The sequence below is a fragment of the Suncus etruscus genome, chromosome 17, assembly GCF_024139225.1.
Source record: "Suncus etruscus isolate mSunEtr1 chromosome 17, mSunEtr1.pri.cur, whole genome shotgun sequence".
Taxonomy (NCBI): Eukaryota; Metazoa; Chordata; class Mammalia; order Eulipotyphla; family Soricidae; genus Suncus; species Suncus etruscus.
This window is the reverse complement of record NC_064864.1, coordinates 73,494,191-73,520,192: the sequence shown is the minus strand read 5'-3', so window position 1 is coordinate 73,520,192 and position 26,002 is coordinate 73,494,191. Positions and strand designations below refer to the sequence as shown.

General features: G+C 45.6%; 1 protein-coding gene across 6 annotated transcripts in view; it reads left to right on the top strand.

The window, feature by feature from the left end:
- Positions 1–26,002, top strand: part of MARK3 (microtubule affinity regulating kinase 3) — a 96,661-nt gene that overhangs the window by 60,467 nt on the left and 10,192 nt on the right. For 3 of the 6 annotated variants that reach the window (XM_049790333.1, XM_049790332.1, XM_049790331.1), the window contains exons 7-16: positions 146–202; positions 2,738–2,974; positions 3,970–4,089; positions 4,475–4,574; positions 4,874–4,986; positions 6,092–6,245; positions 9,025–9,242; positions 11,468–11,568; positions 24,096–24,257; positions 24,918–25,175. In XM_049790333.1, coding sequence (XP_049646290.1) covers positions 146–202; positions 2,738–2,974; positions 3,970–4,089; positions 4,475–4,574; positions 4,874–4,986; positions 6,092–6,245; positions 9,025–9,242; positions 11,468–11,568; positions 24,096–24,257; positions 24,918–25,175 — 1,520 coding nt within the window. The remainder of the gene's footprint in view (positions 1–145; positions 203–2,737; positions 2,975–3,969; positions 4,090–4,474; positions 4,575–4,873; positions 4,987–6,091; positions 6,246–9,024; positions 9,243–11,467; positions 11,569–24,095; positions 24,258–24,917; positions 25,176–26,002) is intronic. The other 3 variants (XM_049790336.1, XM_049790335.1, XM_049790334.1) reach the window with 1 other exon arrangement.

Sequence of the window (26,002 nt, the reverse complement as noted above, 5' to 3'; positions counted from 1 at the left end):
GTACTATCTCTCCAGGCCCCCCATTAAGTTTTAAATTATAAGAAGATGTTTCAAAAAATAGTTATTGAATTCTTAGGCATGTCTGAGCACTATTCCCGAATCTCTGCAGTATGTGACTGTGTTATCCTTGTATCTCTCTCTCCAGATCGTCTCAGCGGTCCAGTACTGCCACCAGAAGCGCATTGTGCACAGAGACCTCAAGGTAAGTCACAGCCTCCGCCTGTCCGTATTGTGTGTATGTCTATAGTTCTCTTGATGGTCATTACCCACCTGAAGCATCTGGGCCTAAAGAGATAGTACTGCGGGTAGGTACTATCATTATACATATAAGCATACATATATTTGCTTTACACGGCTGACCTGGGTTTGATCAATGGCACCCCATAGTTGCCAGATGAGAATAGTCTATTTATGCCATCTTCTTTAGTGGGTAAATATGGAAAAAACCCTCCCTCCCTGCTCTCCCCAACATAGGGTGCAGTGCTCAGGGTTACTCCTGGCTCTATGCTCAGAAATCGCTCCTGGGGGGCCGGAGACATAGCACAGTGTTAGGGCATTTGCCCTGCATGCGACCGACCCGGTTGGGACCTGGTTCAATTCCTGGCATCCCATATGGTCCCCCAGGCTGCCAGGGACAATTTTTTTTCTTTTTTGGTTTTTGGGCCACACCCGGTGACTCTCAAGAGTTACTCCTGGCTATGCGTTCAGAAATCGCTCCTGGCTTGGGGCACCATATGGGACACTGGGGGGTCAAACTCTGGTCCATCCTAGGTCAGACGTGTGCAAGGCAAATGTCCTACTTCTGTGCCACTGCTCCAGCCCCCAGGGACAATTTCCAAGTACAGAGTCAGGTGTAAGCACTGAGTGCAGTTGGGTCTGGTCCAAAAACCAATCAAACAAGCAATTAATAAAGTTTTAAAAAAATGAAAAAGAGGGCCCCGAGAGATAGCACAGCGGTGTTTGCCTTGCAAGCAGCCGATCCAGGACCAAAGGTGGTTGGTTCGAATCCCGGTGTCCCATATGGTCCCCCGTGCCTGCCAGGAGCTATTTCTGAGCAGACAGCCAGGAGTAACCCCTGAGCACAGCCGGGTGTGGCCCAAAAACCAAAAAAAAAAAAAAAAAAAAAAGAAAAAGAAAAACAAGAAATTGCTCCTGGAAAGCACTGGGGACCATATGGGATCTGGGATTCGAACCATTGTCCTGGATCAGCTCAGTGCAAGGCAAGCGCCTACAGCTATGCTATCTCTCTGGCCCCTCTTGTTTTTTTTTAACCACATCACTCATTTGTTATCCTTCACTTACTGCTGGTTGCAACATCTCAGTTTATTGCTATCAAATATACTTGGATTAGATTCTTTTCCTTCTACCTGTTTTATTAAAGGATCCTGACTTTGCACATGTAACTGATTGTAATTAAAACCCTTGTTTTGGTTTTGTTTTCTGGGTTTTTTTTGTGGGGGGGGGGATTTTACATTTAGGAGCATTCAGGGGTTACTCATGGCTTGGCACTTCAGAAATTGCTCCTGGCAGGCACAGGGGACCATATGGATGTTGGGATTCGAACCACTGTCAGTCCTGGATTGGCTTTATGGAAAGCAAGGGTCTTCCTGCTGTGCTATTTCCCTGGCCCCTCAAAACCCATTTTTTTTGCCTTTTTTTTTTGTTGTTGTTGTTGTTGTTGTTGTTGATTTGGGCCACACCCCTTTGATGCTCCTGGCTATATGCTCAGAAATCACGCCTGGCTTTGGGGGAACCATATGGGACCCCGGGGGACACTCTAGGCTAGTATTTGCAAGGCAAATGCCTTACCTCTAGCACCACCCCTCCGGCCCCTCAAAACCCTTTTAATATCTAAGTGTTGTTATTTTTCTTCAGAACTCATCTCATTTACTGATGAAGTTCCTGTACTATGTTTCCTCTCCTTTCCTCTCTCTCCTCTCTCCCCTCTTCCCTTCCCTCCCCTCCCCACCCCACCCGATCTGTATGGGCCTGAGAGAGTCCAACTGTTTTTGTTGTAGATTTGTTTTTTGGTTTGTTTTATTGGGTCACACCTAGTATCGCTCAGGGGTTACTCCTGGCTCTACGCTCAGAAATCACTCCTGGCAGGCTCGGGGGACCATATGGGATGCTGGGATTTGAATCATCGTCCTTCTGCATGCTAGGCAAACGCCCAAATCTCCATGCTATCTCTCAGGCCCGAGAGTCCATCTGTTAAGGTACTTTTGTACAACCATCCTGGATTCAATACTAGCACCCAATGCTCCATGAGGAGGGATCCCTGTGTACAGCTGTAGTGGCCCAGAATTTAAAAAAAAAAAAAAGAAAAGAAAAGAAAAATCAGTGATTGCTATTATTTTTATTTAAAAAAAATCAAAATTCTAATTTGTTGCCTGTACTTTTTCTAGAGAAAATGTTTTCACCTTTTATTAAGTTCAGTTTTTCCCTAGAAAAACTTATGACAAGGGGCCGGAGCAATAGCACAGCGGTAGGGCGTTTGCCTTGCACACAGCCGATTCAGGACAGACAGTGGTTTGAATCCGGCATCCCATATGGTCCCCATGCCTGCCAGGAGCAATTTCTGAATGCAGAGCCAGGAGTAATCCCTGAGCACCACCAGGTGTGACCCCAAAACAAAACAAATAAACAACTTATGACATGCCTAGTGCTGTCCTAGTTAGTTATGATTTATTGTATCTGTTGGTTAAATTTTGTTTTTGTCTTGATATTTTCCCTCTAGGCTGAAAATCTATTGTTAGATGCTGATATGAACATTAAAATAGCTGACTTTGGTTTTAGCAATGAATTTACTGTTGGCAGTAAACTGGATACATTTTGTGGCAGTCCTCCATATGCAGCCCCAGAGCTATTCCAGGGCAAGAAATACGATGGGCCAGAAGTGGACGTGTGGAGCCTCGGGGTCATTCTTTACACACTAGTCAGTGGATCACTCCCCTTTGATGGGCAAAACCTGAAGGTATGTACCTAAAACAGCTGTGTCCGTACTCTGCACATATACAAAGGATCAAGAACATGATTATGGGGCTGGAGAGATAGCATGGAGGTAGGCCATTTGTCTTGCATGCAGAAGGTCGGTGGTTCAAATCCCAGTATCCCGTATGGTTCCCTGAAACTGCCAGGAGCAATTTCTGAGCATAGAGCCAAGAGTAACCCCTGTGTGCTGCTGGGTATGACCCAAAAACCAAAAAAAAAAAAAAAAATTATGATTAATAGTGAAAAATAATTAAGATTATTAGGTCTTGGGGCTGGAGCGGAGGCACAGGCAGTAAGGCAAGCCTTGCCTGTGCTAGCCTAGGATGGACCATAGTTCGATCCCCGGTATCCCATGTGGTCCCCCAAGCCAGAAACGATCTTTGAGCGCATAACCAGGTGTGGCCCAAAAACCAAAAACCAAAAAAAAAAAAAAAAAAAAAGATTATTGCGTCAGGGCACTAGCACAGCGATAGGGTGTTTTGCTTTGCACATGGCCAACCTGAGACAGACCCAGCCAGGTTCGATCCCTGGCATCCTATATGGTCCTCCAATCCTGCTAGGAAAGATTTCTGATCGCAGAGCCAGGAGTAACCCCTGAATGCCACTGGGTGTAGCCCAGAAACTAAAAAAAAAAAAGAAAAGTAAAGAAAAAAATTAGTTAAGCTTGAAGGGTTTCAATGGGTTTGGGGATTCTTTTCTTTTTTTTTTTTTTTTGGTTTTTGGGCCACACCCGTTTGACGCTCAGGGGTTACTCCTGGCTATGTGCTCAGAAATCGCCCCTGGCTTGGGTGGACCATATGGGACTCCGGGGGATCGAACTGCGGTCCTTCCTTGGCTAGCGCTTGCAAGGCAGACACCTTACCTCCAGCGCCACCTACCCGGCCCGGGGATTCTTTTCTTAACATGAAGGGTTTCGCTGGGTTTGGGGATTCTTTTCTTAACTTGACACTTGTCTCAGTGCTTCTTTTCCTTCCCAAGGAACTGAGAGAAAGAGTATTAAGAGGGAAATACAGAATCCCGTTCTACATGTCCACTGACTGTGAAAACCTTCTCAAACGTTTCCTGGTGCTAAATCCAATAAAACGAGGCACTCTAGAGGTAATGGCATAGCTGAAAATCCCTAACCACTTTGGGGAATTGGGCTCTGTGTCAGTATGTGCGTGTGTGTCATAGCTGACAGTCCCAAACCTTTTGAGGAATTCTGTGCGTTTTTCTGTGTGTTTGTCTGCATGTGTCTGTCGAGGAGATCATATGAGTTGCCAGGGATCAAACTCACATCCGTCTTGGGTCAGCAGCATGCAGGGCAAATGCCCTACTGCTGCGCTATCGCTTTGGCCCCATGTTTGTCTATTTTTAAAGTAGATATCAGAAGCTTTTCAAATTATCTTTGGAACAATTGATCAAAATAATTTTCCCACTAAGTATAATGTCATTATCAGGATGCTCTAGTTTATGATAATAATGAATACTTCTCTCCTTTCAGCAAATCATGAAGGACAGATGGATCAATGCGGGTCATGAGGAAGATGAGCTTAAACCATTTGTTGAACCAGAATTAGACATCTCTGACCAGAAAAGAATAGGTAATTTTCTGTCTGTATGCCTTCTTGTTTGTGTATTATAAATATCATTTCTATTTTGGCTATTTTGGTATATGCTGTACCTAAAATACAAACCATGGGTAGTGGAGCAAATGTTACATTAATTCATTTGTCACATTCATGAAGTTACCTAGAGTTTACTGCAACATTCATATTTAAAAAACAAGTCAATTTCTTATTTATATTACAAAGTCTTTTGGAAATTAAGAAAATTAAACAGAAAATTAACTTGTAACAAGGATTTCTTCCCCAAACAACATGATTTTATTATGCCCTTTTAGATATTATGGTGGGAATGGGCTATTCACAAGAAGAAATTCAAGAATCTCTGAGTAAAATGAAATATGATGAAATCACAGCTACTTATTTGTTACTGGGGCGAAAATCTTCAGAGGTAAGTAAAATAGATAAATAGAAAATATTATTAGTATGATTATTTTTAAAATTTTTCTTTACTTTTTATATGTATAATATATACGTTTTTAATTACTAACAAATCTTACTTTTTGAGCTACTATTTTAATTTTAATATAATAATATAATTCTAGATTTTATCCCCAGTCTGGCTTATTTTTCTTTTGGGGGGCCATACCCAGTGGTAATAATTAATACTCAGGAATTACTCCTGGCTCTGCACACAGGAATCACTCACTGTTGGTGGGGACTCATATATAGGGTGCTGGGGATTGAATCTGTGTCTAAGTTTTCCTAGTCACCTAAATATAGGACTGGCATATTGGACACTGAAATTCATTCATTCTACCTTCCTCTTCCCCTCTCCTCTCTTACCTTTTTTTGGAGGTGGGGTTGGGGGAGGTAGGGCCATACCCAGAGGCACTCAGGAGTTACTCCTGGATTTATGCTCAGAGATCACCCTGGCAGGCTCAGAGGACCATATGGGATACTAGGGATCAAACCTGGGTTCATTTCAGGTCGGCAGCTTGCAAGGAAAATGCCCTACTGGTATACTGTATTTCTCTAGCCCCTGAAATTATTTCTTTTTTTTTTTTTTTTTTTTTTTTTTTTTTTGGTTTTTGGGCCACACCCAGTGACGCTCAGGGGTTACTCCTGGCTATGCGCTCAGAAGTCGCTCCTGGCTTGGGGGACCATATGGGACGCCGGGGGATCGAACCGCGGTCCGTCTCCTAGGCTAGCGCAGGTAAGGCAGGCACCTTACCTCCAGCGCCACCGCCCGGCCCCTTTTTTTTTTTTTTTTTTTTTTGGTTTTTGGGCCACACCGGTGGTGCTCAGGGGTTACTCCTGGCTGTCTGCTCAGAAATAGCTCCTGGCAGGCACGGGGGACCATATGGGACACCGGGATTCGAACCAGCCACCTTTGGTCCTGGATTGGCTGCTTGCAAGGCAAACACCACTGTGCTATCTCTCCGGGCCCCTGAAATTATTTCTAAATAGACTGTACAAGAGTAGTTTCAGGAGAAATTTTGTGTCCTCAAAACCAGTTAGGTTCATGTGGTATGCTGTTTTTCTCGTTCTCTTAGCTGGATGCTAGCGATTCGAGTTCTAGCAGCAATCTTTCACTTGCTAAAGTTCGGCCAAGTAGTGACCTCAACAACAGCACCGGCCAGTCTCCTCATCACAAAGTACAGAGAAGTGTCTCTTCAAGTCAGAAACAAAGGCGTTACAGTGACCATGGTAAGTGTGAGACCATTCTGCAAGATTCTCACACTGTAACAAGCACACCTTCCTCCTTTTGTTCCTCAGGAACAACTTCAGCCAGACAGGTTTTTCTGTAGAGGGTTTTATAGGACAAAACATGTAGGAAGGGCGACCTAGGTATTACAACAATCCCTTTCAGAAATTTCAACCAGGAGCTGGAGCAGTAGCGCAGTGGTAGGGCGCTTGCCTTTCACATGGCTGACCCAGGATGGACCTTGTTCGATCCCCGGTATCTCATATTGTCCCCCAAGCCAGGAGCAATTTCTGAGTGCATTGTCAGGAGTAACCCCTGAACGTCACTGGGTATGGCCCAAAAACCAAAAAAAAAAAAAAAAAAGAAAGTTCAACTTTCAATACAACTGCCAATATCACTCTTAACAAATAACTCCGTCAATAATCCTCTCCCAATAACTCTCTACCCTACAATATTTCAGCAAGGATTCTTGGAAACTCTGGGTAGTTGCTTCTCTTATTTGACAGGACGTGTTTTGTTTTGTTTTTGTTTTTGTTTTCCCTTTTTTGGGTGCTTTTGGGCCATACAGAGTGGCGCTCGGGTTACGCCTGGCTCTGCACTCAGAAATTGCTCCTGACAGGCTTGAGGATCCATATGGGATGCCAGGGTTACAACCGGGGTCCTTTCTGAGTTGGTACTGGATCAGCCAAGTGCAAGGCAAATGCCCTACCATTGAGCTATCTCTTCAGCCCAACATAGGGATTTCTTTCTTTTTTTTTTTTTTTTTTTTTTTTTCATTGTTTTCTGGTTCACGCCCGGCAACGCTCAGGAGTTACTCCTGGCTCTATGTTCAGAAGTCACCCCTGGAAGGCACAGGGGACCATAGGGGATGCCGGAATTCAAACCACCGTCCTTCGAACTTTGGTTCGATCTCTGGTGTCCCATATGGTCCCCCAAGGCAGGAGCGATTTTTGAGCACATAGCCAGGAGTGACACCTGAGCAACATGGGTGTGGCCCAAAGAACAAAAAAAAATTTTTTTTTCTTTGACTGGAGACAAGTGGTCAACTCAGTTTGATCCCTAGTACTGCCAGGTATCTCTCCTTTTTCCCTTTGAAAATAATTAAAAGATGAAGCTTAAAGGGTTAATGAGACCAGCATCCCATATGCTCCCCTGATTGCTGTGTAGCCCCGGCTCAAAAGATAATAATAATCTAATCAAGGGGTCAGAGAAGGAGAACACAAAGAAGGCTCAGGTGCTTTTCTTACATGCTCTACCTTTGTTTGATTCCCAAAGCTTTGTATTTCTTTCGATATATGTAGAAAATACATAGTCTGATTTCTTTTTCCTTTTTATTCATATGAGGGTGATGGCTGTGACAAGTCGATAAAGATTTCATTGTGCTTCTGGCCTTTTTTTTTTTTTTTTTTTTTTTTTTTTGTTTTTGGGCCACACCCGGTAACGCTCAGGGGTTACTCCTGGCTATGCGCTCAGAAGTCGCTCCTGGCTTGGGGGACCATATGGGACGCCGGGGGATCGAACCGCGGTCCGTCTCCTAGGCTAGCGCAGGTAAGGCAGGCACCTTACCTCCAGCGCCACCGCCCGGCCCCGCTTCTGGCCTTTTTTTAAAGTGATAAAAATTAGGATAGATTCTAAATATGATGTCAGATTAGCCACTTCCTTGCTACCAAGCCTAAAATGGAAGCACTTAGTTTTCCCACTTAATTTTTTTGTTTGTTTTTTTTTTTTTTTTTTTTGGTTACACCCGGCGGTGCTCAGGGTTTACTCTTGAGCTCTACGCTTGGAAATTGCTCCTGGCAGGCTATTTCTCCGGCCCTTATTCCTACTTCTTGATGCTTGGTCATATTAAGAAGCACAATCACGCTAACAAAAATTCCACTCTCAGGGCCGGAGAGATAGCATGGAGATAAGACGTTTGCCTTGCGTGCAGAAGGTCAACGGTTTGAATCCCGGCATCTCCTATGGTCTCTTGAGCCTGCCAGGAACGATTTCTGAGCACAGAGCCAGGAGTAACCTCTGAGTGCTGCCGGTGTGACCCAAAAACAAAACCAAAAAATTCACTCTTTCGGGTCTGGAGCAATGGTGCAGCGGTAGGGCGTTTGCCTTGCACGTGACTAGCCTAGGAGGAACCGTGGTTCGATCCCCTGGCATCCATATGGTCCCCAGAGCCAGGAGTGACCCCTGAGTGTCACCAGGTGTGGCTCAAAAACAAAAACAAAAAAAGAATTTTGCTCTCTACTTGATTAATTCTTTGGTTTACATGCTAAAATATTTGAACCAAGTGTTAATTTTATTTTCATTAAAAAAATCAAAATGTGGGGCCAGAGACAGCATGGAGGTAAGTGATGTATGTGCCTTGCATGCAGAAGGATGGTGGTTTGAATCCTGGCATCCCATATGGTCCCCTCAGCCTGCCAGGAACAATTTCTGAGCATGGAAAACATATCTTAAAATTTTTCCTGTCTAAAATTTTTTTTATTTTTTTTTTTGTTTGTTTGTTTTTGGGCCACACCCAGCAGTGCTCAGGGGTTACTCCTGGCTATCTGCTCAGAAATAGCTCCTGGCAGGCACGGGGGACCATATGGGACACCAGGATTCGAACCAACCACCTTTGGTCCTGGATCGGCTGCTTGCAAGGCAAACACCACTGTGCTATCTCTCCGGGCCCTAAAATTTTTTTAATTTTTTATATGAAATTTATCTAAGCCATCGTATTAAAAGGCTTATCTTCAAAATTCATGTCAGATTATTCTGATTTTAGAAACAACTTCTTTCTTTTAGCTGGACCAGCCATTCCTTCAGTTGTGACATATCCGAAAAGGAGTCAGACCAGCACTGCTGATAGTGAGCTCAAAGAAGATGGAATCGCATCCCGCAAGTCTGGTAGCAGTGCTGCTGGAGGAAAGGGGATTGCTCCCGCTAGCCCCATGCTTGGGAATGCGGGCAACCCCAACAAGGCGGACATTCCTGAGCGTAAGAAAAGCGCCACTGCTCCCAGCGTAAGTGCAGCCTTCAAGCCTCAGCCTATTAACTGTAAGAAGCTCCTAAATTCTTTTCTCCTCCCTGTGGGCCCCATGCTCAATCTCAGGACTACTGTTGATAGGATTTCTGGTTGGAGGTGCTGTCAGGGCCTGTTTTTCTCTTCACAAACATCTGCTGAGAATTAGGTTGTATCAGATGTTAGGAGATATCAAGACCTTACAGTTGAATGAGAAACAAATAAGACCAAATGATGGGCTCACAAAAATTATGTAGCAGGTCTGGCCTTTGCCAGGTACATGGCTAACTCAGGTTCTACACCTGCACCATATCCGGCTCCCTGAAAATTGCCAGGTATTGCCCCTAATCAACAACCTGCAAAATGATGACTATCCATAAAGCCAAAGTGTGCACAATTGTGACTGCCCATGCCCTGTTCTCTCCTTCTGTCTCCTCAAGAACATTGCCTGGAAAAAAAAAAAAAAGAACATTGCCTGAGAGAGCACAGCCTCTGCCAAGAGGCCTCTCCACAGTTTTGGCCAGTATTTAATAGCTTTGTTCACTTAGAGGTATGGTTCAGTGGTAGGGCCTCACTTGCCTTGTACGTATGAGGCTCTGAGTTTGATTTTTAGCACCACATAAACAAAAATAACATCCAATATTAACTAAACTTTAAATGACCAGTAGCAACTCAAATGCTTAAAATCATTCTGCAGACCTGGGTTGAGTTCTTCCTTGTTTACTCATAACAGAATGTCCCCAGTCCAGAGTTAGTGTTTGTTTAGTAATTAACTGAGTCTAGGCAGCTTCAGAAAGGCTGTGACTTGAAATGTCTTCTGTCTGGTCTAATACAGAACACAGTAATAACACTCTTATTAGAAAGAATTTGCGGGGCCGGGCGGTGGCGCTGGAGGTAAGGTGCCTGCCTTACCTGCGCTAGCCTAGGAGACGGACCGCGGTTCGATCCCCCGGCGTCCCATATGGTCCCCCAAGCCAGGAGCGACTTCTGAGCGCATAGCCAGGAGTAACCCCTGAGCGTTACCGGGTGTGGCCCAAAAACCAAAAAAAAAAAAAAAAAAAAAAAAAGAAAGAATTTGCAGTGAATGAAATACCTTGTGGGTTTTTGGTGATTTTTTTTTTTTCTTCTAATCATACCTGGCAGCGTTTAGTGCTTGGAGAATACTCCTGGAGGGTTTTGGATATCATTGTATCTGTCCTTGGATCTTGGGCCTTGAAGGCCCTTTGAGTTAGAACTCCTGGCTGTGCTTTTTGGTACTGAAGAGCATATAGTACTGGGATTCAAGTGACCATTTAAAGCAAGTGTTCTCCCTTCTATACTATCCCTTCAGCCTTGTAATCCTTACTTTTTCAGAGGAACTCGCTCCTGGTGGTGCTTGGGCCTGACAGTGCTGGTGTCCCAACCCATACCTGTCAGGTGCTTGGCCACTTGAACAATATCTTCAGTGGTTTGCATGTTAGTCTTCAGTTTTTAGTTCAAAGTTGTTGCTACTGTTGTTATTTTTCATGTTTGTTGTGCCACACTTGGCAATTCTCAGCTTACTCCTGACTGCACTCAGGATTCACTCCTGGCAGACTTGGTGTCAGAAATCAAACCCAGATTAGTTGCATACCAGGCAAGCTCTCTGACCACTCTACCATTGCTTAGTTCCATCAACCTAGCTGTTGAAGGTAGCAGACCTCAACTGGAGAGTTGATCCTAGAGAGTGGTGGCACTGTATGCTCCCTATCCAGGACCCCTGGGTAACCCCAGCGCACAGATGGGTGAGACCCTACACAGACTGAAAGTGGATGTCTCGTATCGAAGTCATCTGTGATTAGTTCCTTTTATTTTTTTAGGCCACACCGAGCAATATTTAGGGCTTACTTCTGACTCTGTGCTCACTCCTTGCTGGACCAAAGAGAGGACATAATTCTTTTCACCATAGCCATTTTGTTTGTTTGTTTTTGTTTTGAGACCACACCCAGTGATGCTCAGGGCTTACTCCTGGCTATGTCCTCAGAAATGGCTCCTGCCTCCGGGGACATATGGGATGCCAGTGGATCGAACTTGAGGTCCATCCTAGGTCAGCCGCATGCAAGGTAAATGCCCTACCGCTTCGCCACCGCTCCAGCCCCCACCATAGCCATTTAAGATAAGCAGCAATTTCTCATTTCCTTATGCTGTGTCTGCTAAATATTATGATGAGTTTGGGGAGAAGGTGAGATGAGTTCTCTTGTCTTTTAGACTAATACTGCGTCAGGCGGCATGACGAGGCGGAACACTTACGTATGCAGTGAAAGAACTGCTGATAGGCATTCGGTGATTCAGAATGGCAAAGAGAATAGGTAAGCTGTGCAAATCACAAATGGACTGTTTAGCATGCAACTGGCACCTTACTTTTTCCTATTCTTTCATAAACTATATTCCAGTAATGGTAAGTATTTTCAACAGGTAAGTTAAATTTATATGCTATTTTAGCAAAATAAAATTCCAATTCTTCTCCTTGTCCACTTAATTAGCCCTCTGGTCTTTAATTGGGGAGATTTTCTGAAGATTGTAATAAGACACAGATGAGGGGCTGGAGAGATAGCCCAGCGATAGGGCACTTGCCTTGCAAGCAGCCAATCCGGGACAAATGGTGGTTCGAATCCCAGCATCCCATATGGTTCCCCCATGTCTGCCAGGAGCGATTTCTGAGCACTGCCGAGTGTGGTGCTACAAATAAAATGTTAATTACAATGTAATAGCAAGAGAGTCATAGCTTGCAAGCAATTTCTTTTGAGATATAATTGGCCGCAAGTAGTCAGAAGTGAGTGATTGAGGTTATCTAAGTTCTATTACCTAGTTTGGAGGAGAAAGAAAAAAAAGACTAGCCAGGTAATGTAGTCAGTGTTGCTGTTGTACAACACATTGTTCAGATTGGCTTAGAATTTTTTCCCCTCCATTTTTTGGTTTTTATTTGGAGGGGAAGGATTTAGGCAATACCTGGTGGTACTTAAGAATCTCAATTCTGGGGCCGGGAAGGTGGCGCTAGAGGTAAGGCGTCTGCCTTGCAAGCGCTAGCGCTAGCCAAGGAACGGACCGCGGTTCGATCCCCCGGTGTCCCATATGGTCCCCCCAAGCCAGGGGCGATTTCTGAGCACATAGCCAGGAGTAACCCCTGAGCGTCAAACGGGTGTGGCCCAAAAACCAAAAAAAAAAAAAAAAAAAAAAAAAAGAATCTCAACTCTGTTGCTGCGACTGGGGTCCATGCAGTGCTAATGGTCACACTGCATTTAGGCCACATGCAAAGCAAGTGCCTTAACCTTTGGCCCTCTTTTCCTTCTTTCATTGTTTGCTCCATTTCTTGTGTGTCTCAGGATACTGTGAGGTACCTGGGATCCAAACCTCCCAGTCCAGAGACCTAGTTCAGCTAGTTCTTGCCTTTGGTCTTCTGAGCACAACCATAGTGATCCCAGAACCTCCCAAGTACCTGGGCACTCCCGTTCCTTCTGTCCCTAACTTACACCTTCCAGTTGTTTCCTCGCTTCACTATAAAAATGGCCTGATCTGCAAGAGCAGAGCATTTAAGTATGTGAAGTGAGGAAGAGATAGGAGGCCCAGGTCTGCGGTAACATGCAGTATTAGGATTTGATCCCCAGCACAAAACCCGTGCCCCAATTCCCCAAACCTTCCTTGTCCCAGATGCTTGAATCTTAAAAAAAGATCATGCACAATGGGGCAGGAAAGATAGCAGAGCGGTAGGGCGTTTGCCTTGTACGTAGCTCATCCAGGACAGAATGTGGTTCGATTTCTGGCATCCCACATGGTCCCCTGTGCCTGCCAGAGGCAATTTCTTTTTTCTTTTTTTCTTTTTTTTCTTTTTTTTTTTTTTTTTGTCTTTTTTCTTTTTTTTTTGCTTTTTTGCTTTTTGCTTTTCTGGCCACATCCGGTGACACTTAGGGCTTACTCCTGGCTATGCACTCAGAAATTGCTCTTGGCTTGGGGAACCCATATGGCACTCCTGGGGATCAAACTGCAGTCCATTCTAGGCTAGCGCACAAGGCAAACACCTTACAGCTTGTGCCACTGCTCCAGCCCATGGGCAATTTCTAAGTGGAGAGCCAGGAGTAACCCCTGAGCACCTCTAGGTGTGACCCAAAAAACAAAAAAGAAAAAAAAAATGTCATGCACTGAACCTTCTCTACACAGATAATTTCTTAGACTGATTATTATTTTCTTCCTCTGCTCTACGTACCTTATGCCTTGATTAAATGCTGTTGAGCTCTGGGTAACATTTTTGTTTTTGTTTCTAGCCTTTAGTGCGGTCAACTGTTTATTTATGTGGAGTTCTGATATGAGAATGACTAATGAAATGACTGATGAGATTGAGGTAGTTTAGAGAGCAGGGATGGGGCTCACTGTAAAATACATGTGCCTCATGTCCAAGACCCTTTATCTGATTCCTAGAAACCAGCAGGCTGATTCAACTACAGGGAATGAGCCAAAAATACACTCAGAAAAATATTTTAAATGTTATACACATATCTAGGGGTTGCAGAGATATGCTAGCAGGTAAGGCACTCGATGTATAGGCTGTCTCAAGTTCATTATCAAGCAGCCAAATAAAGTCTCCTACAGGGTGTGCATGCTCCTTTAGTGTGTATGGTCTCCCAAGTAAAGACATAAAAGTTATAAAATTAAAAACTAAACTCTCAATACAAATGACAACTGCACTTTCCTTCAGGCATTCCAGGTATTGAGCCCTGTGGTACCTCCACTTTTTCAACTACCTTTCACCCTTCTAATGTATCCACTCTTCCTTTGGTGTCTCTTCAAAGGACCCATTTTCTACATCACAGATTAACGACAGTAAGGCAAAAGAAGGTGTAGGTCTTCATTGTGTGATACTGTCAAGAGTTGTGTTGGTTTCTAATCAGCTTGAAAATCCCTAGCACAGGGCCCGGAGAGATAGCGTTTGCCTTGCAAGCAGCCGATTCAGGACCAAAGGTGCTTGGTTCGAATCCCGGTGTCCCATATGGTCCCCCGTGCCTGCCAGGAGCGATTTCTGAGCAGACAGCCAGGAGTAACCCCTGAGTACTGCCGGGTGTGGCCCAAAAACTTAAAAAAAAAAAAGAAGAAGAAGAAAAGAAAATCCCTAGCACAGACACAGCGATTACAAGTACTAGCTGTCAGGCCTGGAGAGATAGCACAGCGGCATTTGCCTTGCAAGCAGCTGATCCAGGACCTAAGGTGGTTGGTTCGAATCCCGGTGTCCCATATGGTCCCTGCATTCCATATGGTCCCTGCATTCCCTGCTGTCTGCTCAGTATACTATGATTCAGAGGAAGTTGCCAGGGGACTTGTGTGAAGTAGGGAGGAGAGACCACTTCCTTGAGAAGGGAAAGGGAATCTGCTTCTTCTCTCTCCCCACCTCCACTATCTGGACCTGGCTGAGAGATCTAGGACTAGTGAAGTCTGTCAGGAGCCCTGCACCTCACGGACCTTAAGTCCAGCCAGCTCCATTGGGTGCTCTCAAGCTACACCTGGCACTCACATGGTCTGCCATCATAGGACTTGATCCCTATCAGCTGGTTTCTTGGGGGGAAACTGGACTCAGACTGGAATGAGGAATTGATCTTTGCAGATAGGAAAAGTCATTTCTAGACCTGGTCCAGTCTTCTGCAACTGTTACCTTCCCTCACAGAAAAGAATTTTAGGGGCTCGGAGAGATAGCACAGTGGCGTTTGCCTTGCAAGCAGCCGATCCAGGACCAAAGGTGGTTGGTTCGAATCCCGGTGTTCCATAGGGTCCCCCGTGCCTGCCAGGAGCAATTTCTGAGCAGACAGCCAGGAGTAACCCCTGAGCACCGCTGGGTGTGACACAAAAACAAAAAAAGAAAAAAGAAAAAGAAAAGAATTTTAGGAGTGGAGAGGAGCAGTGAAGTAAAAACAGGTTTATTGGAAGGTGCTGAGGAAGGGGAGACATAAGAAAGTAACACGCTCAAGAGAGAGCACAGGCTTCTCCAGAGGTGGAGAGAGGCCTAGTACATAACCCAGCATGAAGGTAGGAAAGGCAATCTTGAGAATAGCTTTGGGCCCCATAAACTCATACACCCAGGCAATACATGTGCCAGGACTGGCTTTTCTATGGCTCCTCTTGAGGTGGTAAGAGTTACAGTGAGTGATCTTCTGTTTCCAGTTATTCCTGCTGCAGATTCTTGTTCCTAAGTTCACAGGGTGGTTCTGTGGCCTTAGAACTACTGCGACTTATTGCCTTGGGCTGGAGTGGGGTGGCCTTCTTCATTTGGGAGTAGCTCTAGTCACATCAGCTCTGAGCGGGAGGCCTCAAAAAATAAGAAACTGGGAGCCAGAGCCGTGGCTCAGGCTGTAAGGCGTCTGCCTTCCACTTGCTAACCTAGGATGGTTTGATTCCCCAGTGTCCCATATGATCCCCCAAGCCAGGAGTGATTTCTGAATGCATAGCTAGGAGTAACCCCTGAGCGTAACTGGGTGTGGCCCAAAAATCAAAAAAGAAGTGTAAGAAAGAACAACTGGGGCCAGAGAGATAGCATGGAGGTAAGACGTTTGCCTTCCATGCAGAAGGACGGTGATTCGAATTCCATCATCCCATATGGTCCGCCGCGCCTGCCAGGAGCAATTTCTGAGCTTAGAGCCAGGAGTAACGCCTGAGCGGTGCCAGGTGTGACCCAAAAACGAAACAAAAAGAAAGAACAACTTGGTCTGGAATTATAATATAGCAATTAGGGTATTTGCCTTCCACCCCTGGGTCTATCCCGAGTACCCCAGATGGCTACCAGGAGTGATATCTGAACACTACCACTGGGTGTAGTCCAAAGACAAAATTAAAAATCAAATAGAAAGCAATTGGGGAGGCCGGAGAGATAGCATAGAGGTAGTTTGCCTTGCATGCAGGACAGTGGTTCGAATCCCGGCATTCCATATGGTCCCCAATGCCTGCCAAGAGCAATTTCTGAGTGTAGAGCCAGTAGTAACCCCTGAGTGTTGCCGGGTGTGACCCAAAAACAAATAAAAAAAGAAGAAGAAAGCAATTGGAAGGGCCAGAGCGATGGCACAGCAATAGGGCATTTGCCTTGCACACAGCCAATACAGGACGAATGGTGATTTGAAACCCATATGGTTTCCCATGTCTGCCAGGAGCAATTTCTGAGCACAGAACCAGGAGTAACCCCTGAGTGCCGCCGGGTGTGGCCCCCCAAAAAAACAAGGGGGGGAATTGGGAATATTAAAAGGAACAATGTGATTCTTCAATTTTTTTTATTTTTTTATTTTTTTATTTTTTTTTTTTGGTTTTTGGGCCACACCCGGCAGTGCTCAGGGGTTACTCCTGGCTGTCTGCTCAGAAATAGCTCCTGGCAGGCACGGGGGACCATATGGGACACCGGGATTCGAACCAACCACCTTTGGTCCTGGATCGGCTGCTTGCAAGGCAAACACCGCTGTGCTATCTCTCCGGGCCCGTGTGATTCTTCAGTTTTAAAAAGTAATACTGAGGGTCAGCATCCCATATGGTCTCCCACACCTATGAGCTCAGAGCCTGGAATAATCCCTAAGCATCACCAGGTATGGCCCAAAACCCAAAATGTATGGAGGACCAGATAGGGAAAGCAGCAAGGCCAAAAATAAATGGTAGAATGTGTTTTTGTTTTGTTTTGTTTTGTTTTGTTTTGGGCCGCATCCGTTTGTTGCTAAGGGGTTACTCCTGGCTAAGTGCTAAGAAATCGCCCCTGGCGTGGGGGGACCGGACCATATGGGACACCGGGTGATCGAACCCAGGTCCTTCCTTGGCTAGCGATTGCAAGGCAGACACCTTACCTCTAGCGCCACCTCACCTCACCGGCCCCAGGGGGTTTTGTTTGTTTTGGTTTTGGGCCACACCCATTGGTGCTTTGGGGACCATGTGGAAATCAAATCTAGGTCAGCTGTCTATGGTTCCGGCCCCACTGTTTGAACTAGACTTATGGGTGCTGGGGAGAGGAGATTGCTCCTAATTGCAGGTACATGCTTGTCTTGCCAGAGGTCAGCAATCATCCCCAGTACTGCAATTTATAGTCCCAAACAATATGCTGCCCCCCCCCAACTATTCATTCAGATGTGCAGAGATAGTTTGCCTTAGGGAGGAGAGGAAGTGTTCTGGGAGAGACTCTTCACCTGCTGCTCCCCAAGCCTGTTCTCTCGTACTGCACTGTCTTTGGCCTGCATTGATTGATCCTAGCTCTGTCTTGGAACAGAATGTTGAGGTGGAGGACAAAGGAGGGTACAGTCTAATACAAAGTCTTTTGCTTTGATCTTCCTGTATAGATAGGAAGCACAAAAAACAATGGTATTTATTTTTTAGAAAAGTTAGAGGAGAGAGCCGGAGAGATAGCATGGAGGTAGAGCGTTTGCCTTACTTGCAGAAGGACAGTGGTTCGAATCCCGGCATCCCATAAGGTCCCCCCAGCCTTCCAGGAGCGATTTCAGAGTGTAGGACCAGAAGTAACCCGAGTGCTGCCGGGTGTGACCCAAAAACAACAAAAAAAATTACAGGAGAACTGAGCTGGGTAAGGGTTTGCCTTGTGCTCAACTGATATGGCTCAGTCCCCAGCACCGTGGTTCTGCCAAGCGCTACCAGAAATAAGCCCTCAGCATCCCATATGGTTGTGCCTACCCACACACACAGTTTTTTAAAACAAAAACAGATAATTCAAAATCTTAGGTATGTTTGGGAAAACTAATAGTAAACAGCTTTATTTACACAATAAAATAAGTGAAATGAACTTTTACCCAAACTTTTTCTAAAAAAAATCTTAATATTGGGGCCGGAACCATAGCATGGAGGTATATCATTTGCCTTGCATGCAGAAGGACGATGGTTCGAATCCCGACATCCCATATGGGTTCCCCGAGCCCCTGCTGGGGGCGATTTCTGAGCATAGAGCCAGGAGAAACCCCTGAGTGCCAGGTGTGACCCAATCCCCCCCCCCAAAAAAAAAAAAGATTTGGGGTTGGAGAGATAACACAGCAGTAGGGCATTTATTTGCCTTGCAAGCAGCCGACCCAGGACCAAAGGTGGTTTGAATACCAGCATCCCATATGGTCCCCGTGCTTGCCCAGTAACCCCTAGGCACTGCCAGGTGTGCCCCACCCCCCCAAAAGAAAGTATTAAGATTTGTGTGGTAGGGCCCAGAGAGATAGTACAGCGGTGTTTGCCTTGCAAGCAGCCGATCCAGGACCAAAGGTGGTTGGTTCGAATCCTGGTGTCCCATATGATCCCCCGTGCCTGCCAGGAGCTATTTCTGAGCAGACAACCAGGAGTAACCCCTGAGCAATGCCGGGTGCGACCCAAAAAACAAAAAAAAAAAAAACAAAAAAAAGATTTGTGTGGGAGCAACAGCACAGGTGTCTTGCATGCAGCAAACATAGGATGGACATTGGTTCGATTCCCAACATCCCCATATGGTTCTCAGTGCCTGCCAGGAGCGACTTCTGAGCACAGAGCACTGTCGCTGGCTGTTAACCCCCCAAAAAAAAAGAAGTATTAATTTTGTTTTAGTTTTTGGGTCACTCCTTGCAGTGCTCAGGGGTTACTCCTGGCTCCTCGTTCAGAAATCACTCCTGGCAGGCTCAGGGGACCATATGGGATGCCGGGATTTGAACTACCGACCTTCTGCATGCAAGGTGCTTTACCTACATGCTATCTCTACATGCTATCTCTCCGGCCCCAGGCCTCCAAATCTTAATACTTTTAAATTACTTACTGAGGGGCTGGAGAGATAGTGCAGCAGTGGGACATTTGCCTTGCATGCTGCCAACCCGCAGAGGGACCCAGCTCAATTCCTGACATCCCATATGGTCCCCCCAGCTTGCCAGGGGTGATTTCTGAGTGCAGAGCCAGGAGTGACCACTGAGCGCCATTGGCCCAAAAACCAATAATAAATCAATAAATAAAGTTTAAAAAAATTACTTGCTGAGTAAAATTTGCTTATAGGACTGTGGTTTAGGGATACAGTGTTTCCACACTGTCCTCCAGCAAAATCCTTCCCCCACCAGCCAGAGGACCCATCTTTTTCACTTCTCACTTAGGTATTAGTCCCAGTTTCTGTTGGCAGCATGCAGATTTATTGTCAGGAACATTGTCTGTGTCCTTGCTTTGTTTCTTTACATATTGCACCTAAGAGGAATGAGAGAATATTGTACTTATGTCTCTTCTGGCTTTTGTGTGTATGTGTCTCTTTCTGAGGGAAATGCTTAGATTGATTTACATTGTAACAAAAGTCAAGGCTTCAAGGACAGGAGAGCTAGCACAGTGATAGGCATTTGCCTTGCATGAAGCCAATCCCTGACAGACGATGGTTTAAGTCCTGGCATCCCACATGGTCCCCCGAGCCTGTCTGGAGCGCTTTCTGAGCACAGAGCCAGGAGTAATACTGAGCACTGCAGGGTGTGACCCAAAACAGAAAAAGTCAAGGCTTCATATTTCCTGACTAGGATTCCATTATTTCTTGTTCACTGCAGCTGTTTTTGTGGGGGGAGGGGGTCGGACCACACCCGGTGGTGCTCGGGTTACTCCTGGTTCTGCTCAGAAATGGCTCCTGGCAGATTTGGGGGACCATATGGAATGCTTAACCTGGTCTGGCTCAGGTCAGCTGCGTGCAAAGCAAACACCGTACCTCTGCTATCTTTCTGGCCTACACTGCAGCTTTTTTGAGGGGAGAGAGGAGCCACACTCATATGCTCAGCGGTTGCTCCTGGCTATGCACTTACAAATTGCTCCTGGCTTGGGGGACCATATGGGACACCTGGGGATCAAAACGCGCTCTATCGTATGTTAGTATGTGCAAGGAAGACGCCCTTACCACTTGCACCACCACTCCAGCCCCACTCTGTAGTTTTTTTTTTTGAGGGGGGTTACTCCTGACTCTATGCTCAGAAGTCGCCCCTGGCAGGCACAGGAGACCATATAGGATGCCGAGATTTGAACCACCATCCTCTGCATGAAAGACAAATGCCTTACTCCATGCTATCTCTCTGGCTGTAGCTTTTTTGTTTCTTTGTTTGTTTGTTTTTATTTTTGGGTCACACCGGCAGGACTCAGGAGTTACTCCTGGCTCTAGGCTCAGAAATCGTTCCTGGCAGACTCAGGAAACCATATGGCATGCCAGGATTCAAACCACTGTCCTTCAGAATACAAGGCAAATGCCCTATCTCCATGTTATCTCTCCGGCCCCACTCTGCATCTTCTTAATTAGCTATTACACTAGGCTTTAGGCTTGACTAGTGCAATAGCTCCTTTTTGCCAGGGCTGACAGGGTTCACTCTCTAGGAGTACAGAGCCAGGAGTAACCTGGGTATGGGTATGGTTCAAATATCAAAATAATAAAAATGGGGCCGTAGGGATATCCTGGAAGTAGGGTATTTGCCTTACATCCTGAAAGACGGTGGTTCGAATCCCGGCATCCCATATAGTCCCCTGTGCCTGCCAGGGGCGATTTCTGAGCACAGAGCCACACACCCTGAGCCCTGCCGGGTGTGACCCAAAAACCAAAAAGATCAAAATAAAAATAGCACTGCCATGACCAAAGATGTGCTTATATATTTTTGAACTGGAGTCTTTATGTTCTTGAAGTTGAGTTGAATTTTTATGAAAATATATTGAATAATATCAGCAAGGGGCCGGAGAGATAGCATAGCAGTAGGGCGTTTGCCTCTCAGGACCCAGGTTCGATTCCCGGCATCCCATATGGTCCCCTAAGTCTGCCAGAATGATTTCTGAGCAGAGTCAGGAATAACACATGAGTGCTGCTGGGTGTGGCCCCAAAAGCCAAAGAAAAAGAAAACAACACCAGCTCTCCTGGCTCACAGAATCGCTGTAAATGATCTTTGAATTTTTGATTTGGCACATAGGAGGGCCAGAAAGACCAGTTCCAGGAAAGAGATATGCAGAGCCCTAGGGTGCTTTGCTGTGGGCTTAGGATATTAAGCGTTTCTCTCAATTCCTTGTGCTTCAAAACATTCGTTACCAGACTGAGCGTAGGAGGAGACATTCCTTTGTAGAGGTGGGCAGGTTTCAGGCTGAAGGCCCAGAAACCCCTCGAGTTGTACAGAACAGGCTAGGAAGGAAGCGCTGCTTTGTTCTTAAGTAGGATGGTTCAGCTCTCATTTGCACCTTCAGAAAAGGGGCCTGAGGGGCCGGGTGGTGGCACTAGAGGTAAGGTGCCTGCCTTACCTGCGCTAGCCTTGGACGGACCGCGGTTCGATCCCCCAGCATCCCATATGGTCCCCCAAGCCAGGAGCGACTTCTGAGCACATAGCCAGGAGTAACCCCTGAGCGTCACCGGGTGTGGCCCAAAAACCAAAAAAAAAAACAAAAACAGAAAAGGGGCCTGAAATTACTTTTATAAAAAATCATCCATTAAGCATTGAAGACAAAGTCCTCTGAGGGGAAATAAAATGGAAATTAATACTTAAAAAAATAAGTCATCAGTACAGGGCCGGAGCCGTAGTGCAAGCAGTAAGGCATCTGCCTTGCATGTGCAAACCTAGGACGGACCACAGTTCGATCCCCTGGTGTCCCATATGGTCCCCCAAGCCAGCAGTGATTTTTTTATTTTGGGGGCCACACCTGTTTGATGCTCAGGGCTTGGTTACTCCTGGCTAAGCACTCAGAAATTTCCCCTGGCTTGGGGGGGTCCATATGGGACGCCGGGGGATTGAACCGCGCTCCTTCCTTGGCTTACACATGCAAGGCAGACACCTTACCTCTAGTGCCACCTCACCAGCCCCAGGAGTGATTTCTGATCGCATAGCCAGGAGTAACCCCTGAGCGTCACCGGTATGGCCAAAACCCAAAGAAATAAAGTCATCAGTATTGGGTCAAAGAGATAGCACAGCTGTAAGGCATTTGCTTTGCACGCAGCCATTTCAAGATGAATGGTGGTTCAAATCCCGGCATCCCATATGGTCCCCCGACCCTTTCAGTAGTGATTTCTGGGCACAGCCAGGAGTAACCCCTGAGCGCTGCTGGGTGTGACCCAAAACCCCCCCCCCAAAAAAAAAAAAAACAAAGATTAGAATCAAAGATGCAGAAATGCCAGTGGGCAGTTTAGCCTTGTGGATCTCTCAGCCAGTAAAACCACACAGTTGCGACTCCCCTTTATACTGTAAGAGTTTGCACTTAGCAATCATCCCATTTTAAAAGGTTTGTTGTTGGCACCGGAGAGATAGCATGGAGGTAAGGCGTTTGCCTTTCATGCAGAAGGACAGTGGATCGAATCCCGGCATCCCATATGGTCCCCTGAGCGCTGCCGGGTGTGACCCAAAAACCAAAAAAAAGAGAAAAAAAAAAGGTGTATTTTGCCTTTTGAGCCACATCCTGTGACACTCGGGTTACTTCTGGCTATGCACTCAGAAATCACTTCTGGCTGGGGACCTTATTGGGGGAGTGGGTCAAAATGCCCTTCTGCTATGCTATCGCGCTGGCCCCAAGGTTTTTTTCTTTTGTTTTTGGTTTTTTTGTTGTTGTTGTTGTTGTTGTTGTTGTTTTGGTTTTTTTTTTTTTGTTTTGTTTTTTTTTTTGGTTTTTGGGTCACACCCGGCAGTGCTCAGGGGTTACTCCTGGCTGTCTGCTCAGAAATAGCTCCTGGCAGGCACGGGGGACCATATGGGACACCGGGATTCGAACCAACCACCTTTGGTCCTGGATTGGCTGCTTGCAAGGCAAACGCCGCTGTGCTATCTCTCCAGGCCCCTTGTTTTTTGTTTTTAAGGATTTTTTTGGAGGGGGATTTCGATCACATCCAGCAGTGCTCAGGGGTTTCTCCTGGCTCTTTGCTCAAAAATTGCTCCTGGCAGACTTGGGACCATATGGGATGCCAGGATTCAAACCACCAACCTTCTGCATGCAAGGCAAACACCTTACCTCCTTGCTATCTCTCTGCCCCCCCCCCCTTATTTTTAATGATTTTGACCATTGGGTTATCCTTGAAAATATTTAACTCTGTTTAAGAAATATTCATTATTTAGATTTGGTCAGGTATTTGATAAAGATAAAAACTGTTCACTATCCTGAGTCCTGAATAAAATCACTATCCATTTAATTTTACTAATTCATTAAGAATATGTCATTGTGGGGCCTGAGAGATAGCACAGCGGTGTTTGCCTTGGAAGCAGCCGATCCAGGACCTAAGGTGGTTGGTTCGAATCCCGGCGTCCCTTATGGTCCCCTGTGCCTGCCAGGAGCTATTTCTGAGCAGATAGCCAGGAGTAACCCCTGAGCACAGCTGGGTGTGGCCCCTCAAAAAAGAAAAGAAGATGTCATTGTGCCTTGAGAGGGATATAAGAGAAGAGCATAATGTGTTCACCATGGTAGGGTTCCCATTACCCTGTTGATGAAAGTAGAGGCATTGCGTAGGATAATATTGTCCACTTCACAGAATCAAAGACTTAAATATATAGATGTTCTTTCCTTTAAAGATAATAAACAGCATTTAAGAAAGAATCCACGGGGGCTTGGCACAGCGGTATGGCTTTTGTCTTGCATGCGGCCAACACAGGGCATACTCAGTTCGAATCCCAGCATCCTATATTGCGCCCATTCTAACCCGAGCCTGCCAGGAGCAAATTCTGAGTGCAGAGCCGGGGGTCACCCTAAGCGCCACTGGGTGTGACCCGAAAACAAACAAGCAAACAAAAAGATAGAAACCATAGTTTAGCCCCGTGCTCCAGAATCCCCAAAACAAGTTGGAGGTCTTTGTTGTTTGACAACAATAAGCTGGTTTGGGGAGGACGGAATGTGCTTTAAACAACAGGCTGTTCTTCTGGTCCATCACACTCTTGTTTCTGCCTCTGCCTGAACCCAAACCCCCTCCTAGCCTGACAGAAATGTTCGCTTACGCAGCTAGCCCTGCCTCAGTTTGTACCACATCTTCTACCTGTCGGCTGAGACATCAGAAGTCGATGTCCATGTCAGCCTCTGGGCACCCCAAGATGATGTTACCTCCAATAGACAGTGAAGGAGATAACTTCAAGGCTATGTAAGAAAAATACATTCCTTGTGAAACTAATGTGTATACCCACTGCTTCTTAATTTTGTGCTCTGGATTTATAATCCATGATTTTGTTTTGGTTGTCCACACGGTATCCTGTTTGTGGTTTTAGTTGAGCACATCCTGTGTCATGCTGTTCATGTGTCCATGTGTCTTCATGCTTTTGCCAAATTTTAAAAAAAATGCCCTCTCCTCCCCAACCTGCTTTTGGCATGTTGAATTTTATGATGATTGGGCCATTTGTGTGCTTCCAAAACTTTTTTCATTGCTTATTCTTCAGTTTCTCCTGCATAGCCTTTATTATATAAGGGCAAGGTTGTCTGCATGTAAGCAATATGAGAGGGAAGCCAAGGAAAGAAATTTCATTAGCCATTGTCTGTCTAGAATCTGTCTGTGTTAATCTTGTCCTTGAAAAGACCTCTGTACTGTTTCCTTCACCCCAAGGCTGTTGTCATTTTATACGTTCTTTTGGTGCCTTTTTTCATTGAACTTACTTTTTGCCCCTTCTGCCCCCCTAGAGTGTGGATTTACTAGAACTGGTTTTCGCCACTATTTCAAAGGGACATTGTAAGGTTTTGTGTGCCATGTTTGCCACAAAGCCAGGATTTTGTGAACAAAGATGTGAGAATTTGTTTTCTGACTTTGCAGCGCTATTCCAGATCAGAGAACTCCAGTTGCTTCAACACACAGTATTAGCAGTGCAACGACCCCAGATCGAATTCGCTTCCCACGAGGCACTGTGAACCGGAGCACTTTCCATGGGCAGCCCCGGGAGCGACGAACTGCCACATACAATGGCCCGCCTGCCTCCCCCAGCCTGTCCCATGAGGCCACACCACTGGCCCAGACCAGAAGCCGGGGCTCTACTAATCTTTTTAGTAAATTAACTTCAAAACTCACGAGGAGGTAAGTGCCAGGTGCATTGGCTGAGCAGATAGAGAGCTGTCATCTCTGTCTTGTGAAGCTACAACCCATAGATGCTTTTTCATTTTGTCTTAACTTCAGATTTGGGGGATTTAAAATCTTATAGGGACCAGAGTGATAGTACAATGGATAGGGTGTTTGCCTTGCACACAGATGACTTGAGGTACATCCCCATCACCCTATATATTCTTCTGATCACAGAGCCAGTTGTGATCACTTGAGCACAGTGGATATGGACCAAAATAATTTATATATAGGGGCCAGAGCAGTAGCACAATGGGTAGGGCGTTTGCTTTGCATGCAGCCAACACGGATTCTATCATTGGCATCCCATAGGGATCCCAAGCTTACCAGTATTAATTTTTGAGTGTAGAGCCAGGAGTGATTTCTGAGTGCACAGCCAGGAGTAACCCGAGTGCAGGGTATAGCCCAAAAACAAAAACTATGTATATACACATACATGTAAAATTAACATAAATTAATATTCTATACTAATCTAGTATAGGATAAGGGCCAAAGCAATAGCACAGTGAGTAGGGCATTTGTCTTGCATGTGACCAACCTGGATTTAATCCCCAGCATCCCATCTGGTCCCTTGAGCACCAACAGATATGGCCCTAAAATAAAATAAAAAAAAAAAATAGAGAAATAAATTAGAGTTTAAAATTGGGGTGTGTAGCCAAGTGGTAGAGCACATATTTTTGCCCATATAAGACCCTGGTTACAACCCAAATAGATTTTAGAGTTCACAGCACTTGAGAATGTGGTTCTCGTTCATTTTTTTTTTTTTTTTTTTTTTTTTTTTTTTT